Source organism: Phoca vitulina, unplaced genomic scaffold (genome assembly GCF_004348235.1).
Source record: "Phoca vitulina isolate PV1807 unplaced genomic scaffold, GSC_HSeal_1.0 scaffold1, whole genome shotgun sequence".
Classification (NCBI taxonomy): Eukaryota; Metazoa; Chordata; class Mammalia; order Carnivora; family Phocidae; genus Phoca; species Phoca vitulina.
Genome location: NW_022589704.1, coordinates 79,640,375 through 79,661,206, shown reverse-complemented (window position 1 = coordinate 79,661,206; position 20,832 = coordinate 79,640,375). Strand labels below are relative to the sequence as shown.

The 20,832-nt window shown below is 44.0% G+C and overlaps 1 protein-coding gene across 3 annotated transcripts in view; it reads left to right on the top strand.

Annotated features, from left to right (window-relative positions):
* Positions 1 to 20,832, top strand: part of KIF5C (kinesin family member 5C) — a 138,595-nt gene that overhangs the window by 55,243 nt on the left and 62,520 nt on the right. For all 3 annotated transcript variants that reach the window (XM_032410769.1, XM_032410789.1, XM_032410779.1), the window contains exons 5-10: positions 3,511 to 3,559; positions 3,831 to 3,886; positions 4,743 to 4,830; positions 10,350 to 10,474; positions 13,153 to 13,257; positions 13,631 to 13,779. In XM_032410769.1, the coding sequence (XP_032266660.1) occupies positions 3,511 to 3,559; positions 3,831 to 3,886; positions 4,743 to 4,830; positions 10,350 to 10,474; positions 13,153 to 13,257; positions 13,631 to 13,779 (572 nt within the window). The remainder of the gene's footprint in view (positions 1 to 3,510; positions 3,560 to 3,830; positions 3,887 to 4,742; positions 4,831 to 10,349; positions 10,475 to 13,152; positions 13,258 to 13,630; positions 13,780 to 20,832) is intronic.

Below are 20,832 nucleotides of genomic sequence, written 5' to 3'. Positions count from 1 at the left end.
TATTTTTCCCCTTTTGAGGTATGATGGACTGGTATTTTGAGGGGCACACTGTGACAAGTGTTGGGGAAGGGTGTTATCCTTCCTGGTTTTTGTTTTTAAACCAGAACCTCTGTTCCAACTTAAATTTGAATTGAAAGAGAGATTTTTACTCTCTTAACTATAGCTGTTAATTTATAACATTGGATATTAGGGATACATTCATTGGAACTCCTTTGTTTTGAAGTAACTGAAAGCCACTTGTTTAAGCAAATAGAGGAAGTTGTTACAAGATATAAAATTTGTTAGTAGACATGGGGCTAAGGGGTTGTGGAAAAGCAAGAAATCCAGACCCTGCTCTTCCTTTAAACATTTTTTTAAATTAAAAAAAAATTGAGATATAATTCATATAATTCACGTACCATAAAATTCATTTTTTAAAAGTGTACAGTTTGATGGTTTTTATTATATTCCCAAAAGAATACAACCATGATCACTATCTAATTCCAGAACATTTTCATCACACCCAAAAGAAACCCCATCCCGGTTAGAGTCCCTGCATTTCTCTCTGCTTGCTTTATATTTTTTGGGGGGGGGAAGTGGGTAGGGGGAGAAGGCACCATGGCAGCTCCCGTTCCATATCCCTTATTCCCAGTTCCTAATTCCCCAGGGAAGGGGCTCATTGGCCTAGCCTACAGTTGGGTTGCCCCCAACTCTGACAAGCTGTATCCAGGATGCACATGGCTGGCTGGGTCCCCACCACAGCGACTGGGAACGGTGTGGACAGGGGATGGGGAAGAGACAGGGTCAGTTCTAAGAAGACTTGGAGCAGAGCGGATGAGCCAAGAGGCTGACCATCCCTTTTGAGGCGGGGACCTTAGTGCACTAGGCGCATCGTTTTAGAGATGAAGAAACTGAAGTTTCAAGACATAGCGCTGGATGGCCAAAGTCACACATCAGGTTATTGGCAGAGCTGAGATTAGACTCTTGATCTGACCAACCCTACATGCAGCACCTTTCCCATTATCTTAAACTTCCGCCCTTGCTTACTTCTGCTATGTACCTTTCCTAAATTATATCAAAACAAGGCAACAACTGCCCCATCATAAATTAGATCCAGGAAGTCTTTTTACTTTACAAATCTTTTTCCTCCCTTTGTTGGCTAACACAGGTTTCTCCTTGCCAGGGTTCTTTGTATCTAAGGATACAGAAGCCTGTGGCTTTGATGGGATCAAGATTTAGGAGCTTAGTACATCTTTAAGGCTGTTTGCATTTAAATACCTTAAACTACTGTAGGGTTCTTATGGGATAATCCTGGAGTAAGATGTTAAACCAATTATTGCCCTCAAAATAGGGTCTTGTAGTAGAATCTTATTAAGGTTAAAACAGCCCCAGCATGGGGTGGGAGGAGGGGGGTGGCGGGAAGAGAAGAACAGCACCCAAGTCTCCAGGGCTGAATTTACAGTCTTCCTTTTCTGCATTTGTAGTTATGCTCACTTATTTCATATATCATAATTGCAAGTGGACAGGCCAGCTATTGACTGCTCCGTATTTTGAACTGAGTAGTGACAGGCTTAATCAAGAAAAAGAGGCTTGATTAAAGCAGTATTGAAAATCTGTTCCTTAAAGTGAGCCCCATAGAGGTTTTAAATGTTATTTCTGAACATGCTATTTCTTAATGCAAAGCAACACGTATTTAATTTTCTTCCACCTGGTCTCACGAAGTATTTGAAATGACAAAAAAACAAATCTGACAAAAAAACAAATCGTCCCCCCATCCCCCAAAAGCAGCCAGTATCTTCTGTGGTAAAAATAAATTAATAAATCAGAGGTTTTTTTTTTTTCTTCTCATATTAAATGTGAACAGGATTTTAATTGCCATATTTGCTAATACGTAATTTATGACTGCTTTTTAGTGTAATTAATTTCTCTGCAATCTCTGGAAATAAGGACACGTGTACATCTCAAAGATAACAGAAGTCTTAATGAAAGCTAGACAATTTTGAGATGCACAGAATGGGTTGGAACCAGGGCTGAGTTGGCTACAGGGAGGCTGAGTTAGAGATGTCCAAGATTAGAGGTTAAATAGACCCTAGGATTCCAGCCACAGGGAGAAGTTTCAGGAGCAGTGAGTCTTTCCAAGGTCAGCTAGGTGTGTCTGTGACGCACGAGGCTTGGTGACTGGGGAGTTTGACAGATAATCTGGCAAGCTCAGGTTGTTAGGCAGACGGGCAACTTGGAGGGGATGCCCAGCTACACATTCCAGGGTTCGAAGCCAAGACCCCAGATCTCAGAGAAACTGGGAAGTCAGGAGGCTCCAGGACAAGGTAATGAACGGGACTGAGGGGTGAGGACTAGTGCTGGGTTGGGAAGGCTTCACTGCCCCCAACCAGAGGTCCAAGAGCGAGGATGCAGGGCTGAGGTTTCACCTATAGAGTTATACCCCAGCTTTACAACTGTTCTTTCAACTTTTTTTCTTTCTTAACAACTTGTTTGTTGATTCCTTTGTTTAGGTTTCAAAAAAAAAAAACAACCCCATGAACATGAGAGAAAGAAAGTTGATCTGGGAGGTGGAAGGCATGTGTAGACAGAGTGCAGAATCCTAGAGAAATTTTTGACGTCATTAAGTCCAATAGTTTCATTTGACAGATGGGAAAACCGAGGCCTATAGTTTTGGTTACATGTGAATTAAACCTCCGTGGTCACATGTCTAGTTAAAGTTGTTCTCAGGTGTCAGCTGGTATAAGAACCACCTAGGGAGTTTAGAAGCCAGTTCCTTAGTTCTTGGAGATTGTGATTCAGGAGGTCTGCAGCTGGGTTCACGACTCTGCAGTTTCTACAAAGGTCTGAGTGATGCTGATGCGGGCGGGGTTGGGGCTGGGCTCTGAGGATAATTGATTAGAAGGCTTCCTTTCCCCCTCACAGTCTAGTCTGTCTCTCATTAAATCCCATTTTGTTCCAACCTTTCCTGGCCTCCCCAAAGCTGGCCACCATCAGCAGCTCTCTCCCCGTTACCCCGGAGCTCTTGTAGCTCCAAGCAAACTGCCCTTATCCCCGTCCCCACTTCCTTCATGTGAATGTTTGGACCTGGTCTGGTGAGGGGGTCAACATCATGCACGAGGAGATGCCGACTGATGTCGACAATTACTCGCCAAGACCGTTTTCTGTTCCAGCCTTGGTCCTACCTAGAAGTTTGCTTGGTGCTCATCGAGGGTGAAGGGTAGAGTCCACCCGTAAGTGGCCGTCTAGTGCACAATGTAAGGAGCACCTGAATCGAGACCACAGGGGCTGTACGGCGTGGGGGGTGGCCCAGCCCAGGCAGGGGTCCGCAGAGCAGGCTGACGTGGCAGGAAGCCGGAGAGTGCAGGAGAGTCGGCTGGGGCTCTGTGCTGCAGGCCTCCGAATCCAGCTTTCTGCCCCCTCTTCTTGCTCTTCTTAGCTGTGCATGACAAAGGCTTTTATGAGTTCTAGTAATGATATTTTTTCAAATACAGCATGGCATTTCTGTTTCAAACTCAATTTGTTTTTAACTAGGTTTCCTATTTTGAGATCTACTTGGACAAAATCAGGGACTTACTCGATGGTGAGTAACCTGAATGCTTGTCCTCTATTTGTTCTTTAACTAAGGTCTAGGGAGGTTGAAGTGATTCACAGCTCTTCTGCTTCAGGAATTAATGAAAGTTTATAGAGATGTTTTATTGCCTTTACACTATCTGCTTATTCTTAGCCAAGGCTTAAACTTGCATATGGCAAAGAGATTAGATTTGCCTATCTTCGGTAACAATTTCTCTTTTTCCTCCAATACAGAATCTTTAACTTTTCTTTTCTCCTCTGCATGTTGTCATTATTTGCAGTATCCAAGACGAACTTGGCTGTTCATGAAGATAAAAACAGAGTCCCGTACGTAAAGGTATGAGGAAGACTTGATGATGCAATTGACTTCTCTCCTGTCACTGTCATCATCATAGTTACCAAATATGCCCAGAATATTCCCTATAGAGTGTATGTAGGTGTTTCATCATGTTCCTTATATTTAATATCCATCTGGTTAAAAAACAGACATTTGATTTCTTCAGTCGTATCCCTGTGGGAATGTATCACAGATGTCTAATCACATGAGGTAAGAAGTGGAGAAGTGAACAAGTATTTATTAGTCACATGTAGAGAGGCTTTGCTAGTGGAGATAATTGTGTATACTTCGCAGTGAGAGCAAGCCTATCATAGCATTATGCCTAGAACTTCAAAGTGTCTAATTAAAGTTGGTGGCTAGCATGAAAGGCAAAGCAAAATTTCATCCATTTCTTTTTCTGTCCCTGGTGTTCTTTATTTTCTGTTTCTACTGCTGTTGAGTGCTGGCATTTCTTTTATGGTTTACTTCTAGGTTTCCTGGGGTTTGCTCAGACTTCTCTTTGATGTAGAACTCAAGCCATAAGCCAGGAGGAAGAGCTGTTGGACCAACATGGCAGCCTTTGGAGAAATGGGAGAATGTTTAGCTGTCTTCAAATAGAGTTGCTTTCCAGTTTGTTTGTTTGTTTACGTTTTTATTTATTTATTTGACAGAGAGAGACACAGTGAGAGAGGGAACACAAGCAGGGGAGTGGGAGAGGGAGAAGTAGGTTTCCCACGGAGCAGGGAGCCCATGCGGGGCTTGATCCCAGGACCCTGAGATCATGACCTGAGCCGAAGGCAGACGCTTAATGACTGAGCCACCCAGGCGCCCCAGCTTTCCAGTTTCTAGTGGTTAACCTGATCTGACTCTTTTCCAGGGGTGTACCGAGCGGTTTGTGTCAAGCCCCGAGGAGGTCATGGATGTGATAGACGAAGGCAAAGCAAACCGACACGTGGCTGTCACAAGTAAGCATGGGGTGGTGTTTCCTCCCCTGTCACTTGGGATACGAATGTCTGCCCACCCACCGGGAGGGGTGGGTAATGAGGTCCCAAGGAAATAATGCCGGGGAAGGCAGTTATGAAGCAGTGGCTCGGAAGCAAGCACACAGGAGTGTGCAGGACGAGAGTCTCTCAGCAGGTCGTGGGAAGTATGCCTTCTGCCATTCAGGGAACTCTCGGAAATACTGGATGAGGCTCGCTGGGCCCTGGTAGCCCCCTACGTCTGGACACTGGGGAAAACCAATCAACCAAGGAAAGGGGGTTAAAAGTCAGCTTCTAAATGTATTTCAACCACATTATTGTTCAGGTTAAAAAAAACGCAAGCCAACAAATTTTATATGCCAGTCATATGTGTGGAAAGAAACCCCGGTAGATTTCTACCCTGTTTAGAAAAGGAAAAGAAAAGCAAGGAGGAGCTCAGGAAGTGGAGCTGGGAGCTTTATTGAAAACCTTCCTATGCCATGTTAATAACAAACACATTCAGGCCAGCTTGTTTACCTTGTAGTTCCTTCCTTGGTGTGTGCACACGTCTCCGGGAAGCAGGTCCTATGTTAGAGCAGCAGAGGTTCCGGCCCCCCATCTTTGGGCTGGCTGTCTCATTCTGAGGGCTATGGACAAATCAGAGGGAGTTCGTAGGAGGAGGAGTTGAGAGAACTAGGGATTTCTAGGTTGGAAGAAAGAAAAACTCTGAGGATAACATAGGGACAGTGTAATATATTTCTTAACATGTTCAAGGTGCTGACATTAAGAAAGTCGGTTTGCTTTATATGAACCGCATGGGTAGGCCACCTAGGATTGCTGAAGCTACCAGGAGGCAGGTTTTGACCGACCACAAGAACTCTCTGCTCCTGATAGCTGCCCCAAGGAAAGCCTGCTACCTGGAGGGGCAGGGTTCCCTGTAAGGTATACAAGAGATGGAAGCATCGGTTGGTTGACTGGTCTAGCCTCTCTAAGTCTCTTCCACCCAAGGCTCTGTGATTCTGTCACCCAGTACCGTAATTCTCTACCTTTTCTCTTCCCTGACATCCTATCAGAGGATATTCACACATGTGGCAGATTTCATAGGTGAGCCTAGACGTGTATACAGCGTAGGTTAAATTCCACGTCTTTCTCTTCTGCTTTTACATACACTTGAAAGAACGTAAGACTGATATTCTTATAGTAATAGCATCTCTCATTTATAAAGAAGTTATTTATTTGATTTTTTAAGCTATTGTTAGTCGTGAATTATTCACGGCATACTTGACAATCCATCTTGGCCCCTTGGTTCAGAACTGTAGGTGCAGAACATTAATTATTTTTCTATCATTCTGGTAAGGTGGCTTTTAAAATTACACATTAACATAGAACTTAGCATTTTAACCATTTTTAAGGGTACAATTCAGTGGCATTAAGTCCATTCATAATGTTGTGCGACCATCACCACTGTCTATTTCCAGAATTTAATCACCCCGAAGTTAAACCCCAGTCCATTGAACAATACCTCCCCATACTTCCCTGGTAACCGCTATACTACTTTGTGTTCCAATGAATTGGACAGCTCTATGTACCTCATAGAAGTGGAGGGATACAAGTCCTCTTGTGACTGGCTTGTTTTCACACAGCATAATGTCTTCATGTTGTAGCATATGTCAGAATTTCCTTTCTTTTTAAAAATGCTGAATAGTATTCTGTTGTAGGTATATATTACATTGTTTGTTCATTCATTCACAGATAGACATGTGGATACTTGTGTTGCTCCCACCTTCTGGCTATTGTGACTAATGCTGCTATGAACATGGATGTATACATATCTGTTGTTCTGTTTTCCCTTCTTTTGGGTATATATACAGAAGTGGAATTGCTGGATCATATGTCAACTCTACTTTTAATTTTTTTAGGAACTGCCACATTGTTTTTCATTGTTGTTGCACACCATTTTACATTCCCACCAACAAGAGTGTGTGAGAGTTTCAATTTCTCCACATCCTTGCCAATGCTTCTTAGTTTCTATTTTTGTTTTTAACAGCCATACTAATGGGTGTGAAGTGTTATGTCATTGTGGTTTTGATTTGCATTTCACTAATGACTAGTGATGTTTGGCATTTTTTCATGTGCTTATTGGCCATTTGTAGGTTGTCTGAAGAAATGTCTGTTCAGGTCCTTTGCTCATTTTATAATTGGGTTTTTTTTTTTCTTGTTGATTTATAGGAATTCTTTGTATATTCTGGATCTCAATTCCTTATCAGATATACGATTTGTGAATATTTTCTCTCATTCTGTGGGTTGCCTTTTCATTCTGTTGGTGCTGTCCTTTCATGCATAAAAGTTTTTAATTTTGATAAAGTCCAATATATGTTTTTTACTGTTGTTGCTTGTGGTTTTGGTATTATTTCCAAGAAATCATTGCCAAATCCAATGTTATGACGTTTTTCCCCTGTGTTTTCTTCTAGGTTTTATTGTTTTAGCTTTTACATTTAGGTTTTTGATTGCTTTTGAGTTAGTATATGGCTTAGGTAAGAGTCCAACTTCATTGTTTTTGCATGTGGATATACAGTTTTCAATTTGGTAAAGAGACTGTTGTTTTCCCATCAAATGGTCTTGACACTCTTGTTGAAAATTATTTTACCATTTTATGTGAGGGTTTATTTCTGGGCTCTCATTTGTCCTTCTCTATGTTTGCCATTATGCCAATGCCACAGTGTCTCATTATTGTGGCTTTGTAGTAAGTTTTGAAATCAGTAAGTGTGAGACCTCCAATGTTGTTCGTTTTCAAGATTGTTTTGGCTATTTGGGGTTCCTTGAGATTCCATATGAATTTTAGGATGGACTTTTCTATTTCTGCAAAAAAACATGACTAGGATCTTGATACTGATTGCATTAAATATCTAGATCGCTTTTGGTAGTATTGCCATTTTCACGATGTGAAGTCTTCTGATCCATAGACAAGGAACGTCTTTCAATTTATAGGTGTCTTCTTACATTTTGTAGTTTTTATTCTTTTAAAAATTTTTAGGAGATTTTTTTTTTTTTAAGTAATCTCTACACCCAACATGGGGCTTGAACTTATAACCCTGAGATCAAGAGTCACATATTCTACTGACTGAGCCAGCTAGGCGCCCCTCATTTTGTAGTTTTTAATGTACATGTCTTTTACTTCCTTGGTTAAGTCTATTCCTAAGTATCTTATCCTTTTTGTTGATATTTTATTTTATTTTATTTTATTTATTTTAGAGAGAGAGAGGGAGAGAGTGCGTGAGTCGGGGTGGGGGCAGAGAGAGAATGCCAAGCAGGCTCCATGCCCAGTATGGAGACCGACGCCAGGCTCGATCTTATGACCCTGAGATCATGGCCTGAGCCAAAATCAAGAGTCGGATGTTTAACAGACTGAGCCACCCAGGTGTATCTCTTTTTGTCGATATTTTAAATGGAATTATTTTCGTTTCAGATTGTTTATTGTTAGTATATAGAAATGCAACTGATTTTTATGTTGCTTTTTTATCCTGCAACTTTGCTGAATTCATTTATTAATTCCAACATAATTTTTGTGGAATCTTTAACTTTTTCCCCCATATATTCTGGAAAGATTTTGGGGGGGGTGCCACCAGAGGAAGCAGCTTTTATTCACAAGTTATCTCCAGAAACCAAAAAGATTATGCACCTACTTTCAGCACCTCCTATCCTTCCTGGAATTCTCGTTGCTCCACCTGGGGAAGGGAAGAGATATAAATTGCCTTTTGGTTTTCCAAAGCCCCAGTCTTTCCCCTCCCTCTGTAGTCTTAGAAATTCAGTAGCAATACTGTTGTTTATTTTTTCAGCAGTGCCTGAAGCAGCTACTTAGTAACAGTTATGGGTGAAGAGGTATGAGGGGAAGCAGTTGGATGAGTAAGAGTGATGCACAGAAAACACGAACATAGCCTATCAAAGGTCCTTCTGTCTTGCCTCAGTGGCTTCATCCTTCATTGGTTGCATTTCTCTTTACACCGGATCACACACCTTTCTGAATCAGATTGGGAATTCCATTACCAGCCATGGAACCAGCCCCAGAGCCATGAGATGAGCTAGTCCAAACTTGGGCACATTCCTGGCCCACAAAGGCTTAAAGTGCTCGGTCAGGCATATTTTGCCACCCCTTATACATCTTTGCTGTTTTTCCATTGAGTTCAGGGTCTGTAATTTCTGGAGCCATAGTAGGATATGTGATAGGAATGTCAAACTTCATGTCAGACTCATAGTTGAGGAGGTCATGGATGCACCAGCATTTTCCAAAACACTGAGTCCCTTCCTTGTTGGACTCCAGTTGGAATCAATCATTGTCTGCATTCTTGTTGTTTTCCACATACCAGATAAGAGACTGATATTCCTCTTTGAGTCCTGCACCCCGACTCATGATCTTGAGGTCTAGCATTAGTCTTCAGCCATCTTGGACAAGGGTGCCTGGAAAATTGGTTTTAAGAAATGATTGCTAGTGGGGGTTGAAGAAGACTATCACTAGGATCTCTGCTTGCCTAGTTAACAGAGACCAGGGTCCAAAAAGATTTCTATTTCTATTTTTTTTTTAAAGATTTTATTTATTTATTTGACAGAGAAAGAGATAACGAGAGCAGGAACACAAGCAGGGGGAGTGGGAGAGGGAGAAGCAGGCTTCCCGCTGAGTAGGGAGCCTGATGTGGGGCTTGATCCCAGGACCCTGGGATCATGACCTGAGCCGAAGGCAGACGCTTAACGACTGAGCCACCCAGGTGCCCCCAAAAAGATTTCTATTTCTAGTACTCGGTACTAATGAAGCATATTTAATCTTTGAGACCTTCAACATGCCTAGTATGGGTTATAGAACTCTATTTAAGGAAAAAAAGAAGTCTTAAATCTTAAGGTCATAATCCTTCCTTAAGAAAGCTTGTGATATTATGGATAAGGCAAAGCTTACACACATGACGAAGATGGAATACACTGGGTCCTAACCGTGATGACCAAGGCTGAGGCACTAAAGGTGAGGGGGGAGGCAGCTGTGAGCTCTTTGTTCTTTTTTTTTTTTAAAGATTGTATTTATTAGAGGGAGAGAGCACAAGTGAGAGAGCACAAGCAAGGGGGTGGCAGAGGGAGAAGGAGAAGCAGACTCCCCTTGGAGCAGGGGGCCTGACACGGGGCTGGATCCCAGGATCCTGAGATCATGACCTGAGCCGAAGGCCGACGCTTAACCTACTGAGCCACCCAGGCGCTCCAGCTGTGAGCTCTGTGAGGCCAAGGGTCCATGGGGGCTTCAGGCAAAGCTAGAGAATCTGTTCTCTTGAACCATCCACTAGGATTCTTAATTTCTTTGCCATGTGAAGATACTTTAAATCTCTCATTGTCTTTTTAAAAGAAACCGTGGTCTCAGATACTTTTTAAAATTGGCTGGACTTTAAAAAATGGAGCTATTAAGCATGATTTGTTGTGCTTTTTAGATGAGAGGCTTGCTACCTAAACTTCTTATTCTTTGCAGAGCAGTAAACTATTTTCCTTTTCAGACATGAATGAACACAGCTCTAGAAGTCACAGTATCTTCCTGATTAATATTAAACAAGAGAATGTAGAGACTGAAAAAAAGCTCAGTGGGAAGCTTTATCTAGTTGATTTGGCTGGGAGCGAAAAGGTAATTGGTTCCTTATTTGTATTATCTATAATTTTCCCTGTTATTTGCTTCAGTGTGCAATGGTATAATTTTTATACCCTTTCTATTCCCTGGTTTTAAAGAGCTTTTAAAGTTTCTGGTATTGTGCCAAAATGCTATTAAATTTCACCTTCGTTTCCCTGCTCTCTTTTCTGGTCCTGAAGTCCCCTATTCACATCACAGGAGGTGCTTTGAATGCCAACTTGGATTTATGCTTAATGGGCCCCAATGATGACATTAGGCAAGTGCTGGTGTGCGCTTAGCCTGGCAGAGGTAGTTGTACACCTGGGGGAGGGACATGACCTTCTGTGGAAAGGGAAGATCCCCGTGTTGCACCAGATTCAAATAGGCCAGAAACGGACTTTGCCACTGGGCCGTGGCAGTCCTGCCCCTGCACGTTTGTTTGCTGATAGAAGATCTGGAACCTGGGGCTGTCCCTGCATTCCCTGCTTCTCTCTGCAGTGGGTGTGGTCTGACAGGGCCTCACGTGGGCAGCCTCCCACTTCCTTCAGGCCACACACCAGGCGGGTAGCCAGGGGTTTGGCCCAAAGCCCTGTCCCTTCTCTCTGGTTTTGTCAGGGCTCTCTTTTGGCATCTGTCCCATGCTCTCCTAGGCACTGGCTGAGGTCATACTCTAGACCAAACAGGCTCCCCAGAACCTTCTACCTGCCCCCTCCTAGCCTCACCTCCATAGCACACTGCCTGAGCTTCCTGCTGCCACACCCTGCCTGGGGGCACTGCTCCCCTCGGGCGACCTCACAGAGCACGTCCCTGTGCACAATACCATGTGGCCTCCGTCATCACTGACAGTGCTGACTGTCCCCAGGGGCCAGCCCTGAGGCTCGGCCAGTCTCCTGAGCTGTGCAATTGATCCCCACTTACTGCACCACCGCTGAGTTGCTATACGCCACGTTATGGCTACTAACATCCATGTAAGTAATGGCTACTTGAAATGTTCTCCTGTACACATCTGTAAAGGCATGAGCAGAGTCATGTGGCTGTTCCTGGAAAATTATCTGGTTGGGAATCTAAAATTTTACTGGTACAAGCTTGTAACTTTAATGAAACAGACATGCACCAGAATAGGAAGACGGAGCAGCATTGTTTAGTTCTAGACTGAACGTTGGCAACCAGGCTGCGCTTTGCTGCCGCAACAGCTGTGTGGGTCTGGAGAAAGAGCCCAGTGGCCCCTTTGTTCTTCCCGAGTTTGCTCTCTTTCCCTTCCGAGCACGGAGGGAGTATTTGGGGCCTACAGCTGGAAACAGCTCCATGCTGCCGGTTGAGTGTGGAGGCCTGTCCTCTGCACAGTGTCGGTGGTTATTGCTTATGATATTTGTGGGGCATTTTAAAGTTGTGGTCCTGTACCTTGTTTCTTTCACTCCCATCTGTCTTCCTTTGCCCTAGATGTGCCCACATGAATGTGTCAGTCAGTGTGATCTATTAGAACGAACTCTGGGCTTTAATCCCCAACTCCCCAAAATGGTGCTCTTGCCTTGGACTGGCAGTTTGACATCTCTGGAGCTCAGAGTTTCCTTGTCTGTGGAAATGGAAGGCAGTTGTACCTGTCTTGCATATTTCGTGGAGTTCAGATGCTCAGACAGGAAAGCACCTTAAACCACACTGTGTGAATAGGCTGTTACTGGTGACCCGTCAGCTGTATGATTTCTCTGTTCGCAGTGGTGTCTAAAAACACACAATTCTCAGAGAGATAAGTATCTATCGTGTTTGAAAACACTGCCCCCTGCATGTGCATTCGTTTCTATCCCTCGGAGTCTCTCCTTTATCCCTCATGACCGTCAGTCTTGGCGGAGTTTGCGATCAGTTCCCTGCCGTCCCGTCTTCAGAGAGGAGCTGCTCCTCCCGCATCGTTTGCCCAGCCAGCCGGGCCGGGGAGCATGTTGGCTTCCCTTTCTCCCTGGCATCTGTAAACTGCTCTCTACCTAGAGCAGACACTGTCACTAGGAAATTGCCAGGAATAACACAGCAGAGGAGGAACGTACGTGGTTCCCCTGGCCGCAGAGGAGAAGAGACAAGTCCACAATGTAATATACACTTTCTTGACTTTGTGATGCCCCCAGGTATCTTTCCTTTTGGACAGTCGTTCCCTTTTTCCTTGCTAGCGGAGTCAGTAAGGCAGGGAGCAGAGAGTCTGGACAAACCCCCCCGCCCAACCACCACCTCTTGTCCTTTGCCTGAAGGTGGAGCTCATAACGTACACTTCCCCGATATGTCCATTCATCGTGGCCAGGACAGTGTTTTCGCGTCACGCTTCTCCCTGGGCTCCCTCCAGCGAGGAGGCCATGGCTCAGGCTGGCAGGGCCCAGCCTTTCGGTAGTGACAGCACTCTTGGAGCCTGGCTTCCCTAGATGGATGTCCCCCAGGGAAGCATCTGCAGCTCCACCCCTGGAGGCATTTCAGCCATTCCCCTAAAACCTAATTGAGAGGAAAATGACAACAAGACAGAACAAATCCCCAGCCTCAGGCACAAGGGAAGGTTTGGTCAACGTGATTCTTACTTACTTTTATTTTTTCTTGCGTTCCAGGAGGATTCACATCCGCCTCCCTCAATCCCCAGCCCTGCGCCCTCCTGTGAATTGGAATTTTCTACTCTGTGCTTTTGCTGTCCTGTGCAGCTCACTGCTTTCTCTTCTCTCTGGTAGGTCAGCAAGACCGGTGCCGAGGGAGCTGTTCTCGATGAAGCTAAAAATATCAATAAATCTTTGTCTGCTCTTGGAAATGTGATCTCTGCCTTGGCAGAAGGGACAGTAAGTGATCCTATCCCCCTCTATTAAATGATATTATGAGAAGTCACTTTTTGGGTCTGTGTCCTCTTTTCGCCACATACCCCAGAGATTAGTTTGTTTTTCTTTGGAAAGGAGCAGAGGGAGTCCTGGCTGTAGACATCCTACTTGCTGGGAGATCTAGTCCATTAAAATGTATGAATGGTGACGCTAATTTCCTATGACCCAGGTCCCAGACTGGGCACTCTAAACGTTGGCCAAATCCAAAGACTGGGCAACAAATTCTTATTTTACACATGTTTCTAAGCCCAGTGTCCCCATCGCTAACTTGCTTGTGTTTTCTCTGTGAATGGACAATGGCTGTAATAGCCAATACTTTTTTTTTTTTCCTAAATAGAAAACACACGTGCCATACCGGGACAGCAAGATGACTCGGATTCTTCAGGACTCTCTGGGTGGGAACTGTAGAACCACCATCGTTATTTGCTGTTCTCCCTCTGTCTTCAATGAGGCTGAGACCAAGTCAACACTGATGTTTGGGCAAAGGTGGGTGTGGTCTCTCGCTGCCATGCTCTGAGTGAGTTGGGGAGGGGCTAGTGTCAGCGAGGACGTAGAAGGAGGGGCAAGCAGTCCGTCACGAAATTGCAGCTAGCAGGTGTTGCCTGTAAACTTGAGGCATCGTTGACCGAGGCCAAAAGAATAATTATGTTTTAAAAGAATCCACAGATACATGCCAGTCAGAGGTATGATATTTTTTAAAAAATGCTGAAACTTATTATAGATGTGACTCCTGGTAATTCAGTGGAGTGTTGCTTTTGTTCTTCACGGAATTAAGTCTTATTCTTGGGTTCACAGGATTTCAGGTGTGTACAGCTCAAGATTGATAGCTACCTTTAATTCCAGTACTTGGGAACCATTACGGAGTTGCTAATAGAAAAACCAGAAACTTGGATGAATATAGAGTAGTTGCATAAATATAAAAGGGGGGACGAAGGAAATCCTCATACGAACCCTGGGAGTGGGAGGTACACTGTGGGTACTGAGGAGAGGGCACAGTGGCGGCCATCTTCCCACCTTCAGAAACGTCCGAATGGGATTTCCGGGATCTCGGAGAACTAACAGGTGGGCAGCAGGACAGTGCGGTAATCCCGAGACAACATTCACGTGCGTGGGTTAGTGCGGGCCTTCCTGCCCCCTCCTGCCCAGCACCCCCTGCTGCCCAGAGCCAGCCTCCTTCAGCCACGGCCCCTTGGTGCCAGTTCAGCATGTGGGTTCCAGTGCCACCATGCCGTTCAATTCTGAACAGTTGTGCAGTCTTCAGAGAAGTCACCAGTTCTCTATGGGCTTCACCTGCCTTATTTGTAAACGGATGCACAAAGCTCTCCCCCTGCCTTCCTCCTGGGAGTGTGTTGTGCGGTCATGCTTGAGAAACAGTTTAAGATGCCTAGAGAAAGGACAGATGGGGGTGGGCAGTCCACATGGGAAATTGTTAGGGCTTGTTTAAACTGCATTAAACCCCAGTCATTTCCTGAGCCCACAGCAGAACATAGAATTATGCAGTCATGGCACCTGTGGGATGTCTAAATAAATAATAATTACATTGAACTATTGTAGAACTAATCTATCTTTTAAACTGGATTTGGGTCCTTTACTTCTCGGATCAGTTCCTCTAGTAGTCAAATGCTTAGGTCATTGGATTGCAGGAGGATAACGCCTACTTTTCTCAAGGGTCATGGGATACCTATAAACCAGCATCTGCTTATGGGAAACAGAATACTGTGGTGATCAGCTTGCCTGTCCTGTGTCTCCTGGTTTCTTCATCTTAAGCTTTAACATTTTTTCCCAAAGACATGTTTGAGCAAACCAGCACCAAATGCATTTATGGAGGAAACATCTCTTTAAAAAAAATTTCTGACTTGCAAAGTAAAAGTAATCTGAATCGTTGCAAGCCAGGGCTGTCCTGGGGCATGGGCTGTCTGTCTCAAGGTTGCTGCTGTGAGTGGGCATTTGCAGCTGTCTATAGGAAGAGTCTCAGTATAAGTCCAAATGATTAGCTTCTTTCTTCTGACCTTAGAGAGGCAATCGTCAGCATTGTCATGATCGCTAGGGCTCAGCACGTGCTGGGAGTGGCAAATCCTTGTAACAGTTCCTATCTCAGTGTGTGCAGAAGATGACATTGAGGCTTGGACTCAAAGCTGTTAGGTGCCACGCATGAGCCCACATAGCCAGTAAATGACTAAACGTGTAGGGGACTGTAGTATTTGACCCACAGCTTCTTCTATGCAGGCTGCTTGATCACGATCCTCGATGAGCTCGGGCCTCTGGGTCAGTTCCAGTTTTGAAGCCAAGTTCTGCCACCGATCCATTCCTCTCTCCTGTTTACTTCTCTCCGAGCTTCTCTGTCCTCGTCCGTAGGGAGAACTCGAATGCCTACCTCTGAGAATTGTTGGGAGGATTAATGAGTTGCTTCAGCTTTGACTTAGCACAGGGGCAGGCTGGCATGTGGTAGGGTGTTCAGTGGTTGCAGGTTTCCCTTTGTGTCCCTCTTCAACAGTGTGCAGGCTGGGAAAGTCCCAGAACAGATGGGACTGCACGGAGTGGAATGGAATGTATGGGATAGACTCGGGGAGAAGGGGCCGGACTGAGTGAGGTAAAGTGAGAAGTAGGTTTCTAGAATGAAAGACTAAAGAAATACTGATGCTAATTTGGGGTTCCAGGAAATAAAAATAAGATGTCAATTATCTTTTTTAACTGGAATGGGTTGGTCTGCCATCTTTTATCAGAGTCATCTGGATACTAGGCTCCATGAGGGTAGGAATGGGGTTTATCATCCGCGTCAGTCATCCCAACAAGCATCCAGCACAACTAGTATAAGTAGACGGTCATTTAATAAATGCTTATCGAATGAATGAACGGATGAGTCAAATGCTTGTTGTGTAGGATTCCTTAGAACATTAGGGCAGGTGTTGAACTGTGACATCATTATGTCCAGAAGTTTGGTTAGGTTTAGATCTGGTGTGTTTTCCAGCCCTATAATTAGAAAGGTGTGAGGTTTGGTTCCTCTCCCTCCATCCCTGAGTTAGTTAATGGATTTTTCAAGGACATCTAACTTCTCTATGGGGCCCATACCTGCTTTACTGTTAAATGTACGCATTGAACCCAATTACACAGCAGACACGAGTCTGAACATCGGATTAGACAAGGTATCTGATAGCTAATGAGATTAAGCACTTTGAACTCAGAAAAGACTGCTGGGCACATCTCAAAATCAGTGTAACGAGTGTTTATTATGCTCTTGCTGCAGGGGTGACCAGACCTTAGGGCTGTACGAGGTTCCTTCGTTATTCCCATGTGGTTCTTTCAAGGATGTGAAGCAAGTCCGTGTTTGTTGCTAGGCTATTTTACTGTATTGATGCCCTGAATAAAACAAAAGTATGTCCTTTGAAGCAGTAGAAACATGATAGAGTCTACAAATGCCCGAGAGCAGCCTACCAAGTCAGCACTCTTTAGGATTCTAGATTAGGTACTGGAATTAAAAGGGAAAAAGGAACACTGTCTGTTTCTTGGTTTCAGTGATGAATTCTGGCTCTTGTATTTGGTCAGACCTGTGTCCTTTAGTCACCCTGAGTGCCCAGTATTGTGCTAGTAAAGAAGTAGGAGCCATTTTCTGTGCTCTCAAGAGCTTTTAATCTAGTTAAGGAGGGGACACTTGAATTTCTAGGCAGCCCAGAGTCAAAAAGCTGAACTGTGGGAAAACAGAACACTTCCTTCTTTCAAGGGATAAGATACTCAAATTAGAACACTTTCACTGATTTTTTTTTCCTTTTGGCTTCCAGCATTTTTTTTTTTTTAGTCTTTAATTACTCTTCCAAAGTACTTTCATAGCACTATTCAAAAAGGATATTTGTAAGTTTTAGAAGTATGAACTCGAATCACCCAGTTATCTTGGAAGCCTATTTAATGTACCTTGATGGGGGAGTAATGAAGGAAAAGGGGGCCCCCTGGGGGCAGACCGATCAGTTTGGGGTAGGCCTGAATCAGCACATCTTTGACACAAAGAGTTTTGATTGATCTAGCATGAATAATTCAAAGGCTTAATTTGTATGTTGTATGTAGAAGGAGGAGAATTGGTAATTTGGGGAAAGTAATACTCTTCTTTTTCTGAGATGTACTTTTGTTTTTTTTTTTTTTAAATTTTGCCTCCTCTTGCCCAGTTTCGTGGAAGCTCAATTAGTCCTGAGTGCTGTGCTTGCAAAACTCATGTCACCAGAGCATGATAGCAAGTTATCTGCAAGGGTAAGAGTAAGCACTCTGGCCAAGGGAGACCCTTGGCTATACTTTTGACATAAAATGGAAAAAGACTCAGATCACCCCCTGTTGCAGTGCTTGTTGCTGAAACACCAATAAGGTTAATTTTTGCTCTTAGAGGGAGATATACTGTGGGTGATGGAGGTTTAACCAGGTGCCAAATCCTCATCCAAATCTGTCATTTCTCAGTGTTTCTCAGGAGACTAGAGCTTTTCAAAAGACACAAAATTTAGAGCTTTTAATTTTTCATTCTCTATACCCCCGACTCACAAGCAAGGAAAATGACCTCACCAGGAAATGGGAAGATGCTTTGCATCAGTCATGTTTCCAGAAGAAGGTTAGGTGTTTTATGTGGGAACCAGAACTCAAAACACATTAGAAGGTGTGATGGTTTATGTGTCAGCTTGGCTAGGCTGTAGTACTCAATTATTTAACAAAACACTAATCTAGGTGTTGCTTTGAAGCTTTTTGTAGATGAGGTTGACATCTACCATCAGTTGACTTTCGGTAAAGCACATTGCTCTCCATAATGGGTGGGCCTCATGCAATCAGTTGAAGGCCTTAAGAGCAAAAACTCAGAGAAGAAGAAATTCTGCCTCAAAACTGCAGCATCAATCCCTGCCTGAGTTTCCAGCCCGCTGGCCTGCCCTGTGACTTTCCGACTTTCCAGTCTCCACAATCATGTGATACGTATAGAGTTATAATGTATAATGGAAGGGAAATGATGAAAATAAGAGGTTGGAAGATACCAAGAGCAAACATCTTTCTGGCTCTTCCAGGGAGGCCAAAGTAATTAGAAGAAATTCCAGTGATATGTAACATGTATATGATTTAGAACTATGACCCCCAAGTATAAGTATAGACAAATATTGAGGAATTGGATGGGGATGGGATTTATCATGTAGAGTGATGTGAACCAAATAGTTCTAGGAAGTCCCCTCTTCAACAAGGGCTTGATTCAAGGGCCAAATTATGAGAATGGCTGTAGAGTGTTGTCACCTATGGGGGCTTAACCTTGGTGGTAGACATGGACATGGTTGGCAGTCCTAGACACCTGGACATATCTTCCGAACATGTAAACTGCAAATTCAGGGACAGAGAGACCTAGAGGTGCTGGGCAGGAAATAGAATGCTCGAGTACAGGAGGGCAGGGTCTTCCTTCTACTCAGTGAAATATATCTAAAAGAATCCTTTTCTGACTAACTGACTCCCTATGGGGATCTCAGAAGATGTACTGTGGTCTCTGCTCTTTGCTGTGCTTGGCCTGGTGGTTAACATTCTTTTTTTTTAAAGATTTCATTTATTTATTTGAGAGAGAGAGAACAGGAGGGGAGAGGGGCAGAAGGAAAGGGAGAAACAGCAGACTCCCTGCTGAGCAGGGAGGCTGACATGGGGCTCAATCCCAGGACCCTGGGATCATGACCTGAGCCGAAGGCAGATGCTTAACTGAGCCACCCAGGTGCCCCAGTTAACATTCTTTTTCAAAGGTGGTTAACATTCATTAGCATTGAGGTCTTTTAAAAACTGGGTCCTGGTTCCCTTCCTGTGGGGAAAGGAGGATGTTATATCTGGGGCAAGTCTGGATCATATATTACTTAAGCAGTGCTTGACTCGCTGAGGCAAACAGAAACAAAGAAAAACTGCAAAGCAGAAACCCTGATAACTGTACCCTGAAGATTTGGCTCATTAGCGCTGAGCGGGTCTTGCCGTTAGGGTATATACATGAGGTTAGTTAAGGTCTTCCCCTAAGCAGCCTTGGTTAGGATTTTGCTCAGTGCCTGCTATGGATATAACTTCTGGAATAGGCATTTATTTCTATATACAGCTTGGGGGCTCTGGCTAAAAAACCTGAGGGTGTTTGGGAATGAAGCCTCAAGACACTTCTCTATTCCTTTGGGAGTGATCAGGTCACATTGGGATTAACCAAATGTTGTCACAGTGCGATTGACGTATAAAAATGGTGAGTGAGCAGTAAATTTATGGCTAGAGTAAGGCTCCTGCAGATCACTGGTTTGTTTTCCTATGTCGGGGAGATAACATCCCTGAACTGTCGGGCTGGGTGGTCTTGCCATTCCTATAATAGCTTCAGAGAGGCAAAATAACGCCTGCGGGTGTCAGAAGGCGAGGTGAGAGTGGCAAGCTGGCGCGGACTGGAAGTAGTAATAACATGGCCACGATTTGAAAAATTAGACTTGAAGCACTTCTGGCGACAGAAGCCTCAAGCTACAGTGAACGAGGGCGAATTTTACTAATTCTTAAGTGGAGTCTCACGTTGACTTCATTTCACTCCTCTTTTGACAGTTGGGTTATTTAGTTGTCTGCTTTAGGAATTAATTTTTGGAATGACATCTGTAGCCCTGGTGGGGGCTGGTGAAATTTCTCTCACTGAAATAGAAATCATGTCCAAAATGTCGTTTCCTGACAACAGTAATTAACCTGAATCACACATCAGATAATGCTGGCAAATATGACAGTACAAGAACTTGTGGGAGTTTAAAATGGAAAAGTGGAGAGCAAATAAAACAGGATATCACATTTTTAAATGAGGTTTCTGCCTTCTTATGAAGTAAATAATAAGTGGGATTCTGTCGTGGTCAGTTTCCTTTTTCACTGGGCAGGTCTGCTTGTGTGTTCATTTCTGTAGGTAACTAGGTGAATCATGTCTTTGTCTTTGGTGTCAGCTAGACCTGTCACTGCCTTTGCTGTCATCACTTGCTCCCTTGGGTAACTGTCCAGACATCCACCGTGGCATCACCTCCCCCCCCCCCCCCCCCAGCCATACGCCCTAGAAAGTCACTCCATCTCTTATACTGGGAATGACAAAATGATGGCCCTCAGACATGTTTGTTTGCCCTACATGTTATTTTGGAAAATTGTTTGAAACTAGGAGATACAGATAAAAATATTCAAGTGCTGACTTTCCTTGAAACATGGGATGAGAGTAGTGGGCCCTTTACTCATATATGGTGACAGCTGCCTGTGACGGGGGGCGGGTGGCGTGTGCTCAGTGGGGAGCCTTGGTTTCCCTTGGCTGGACTGAAACCATTAAGTGGCCCACCTGTCCCGGGAAACATGTGTTGACATGTGTTCAATGCATTGGGGATGATTCTAGGTACCAAATGTGAGTAACAGAAACAACTGATTGCATTACTTCAGTCTGTAGTTTATTGGTATGAGAAACTGTAAGCTCTATAGGGCTGTAGACTTTGTCTCAGTTGTCTTGGTATAACCCCAGTGTTTCCTAAATGTTAAGATAGAAAGGAAACTTACTTAGGAAGACGAACCTGGCAG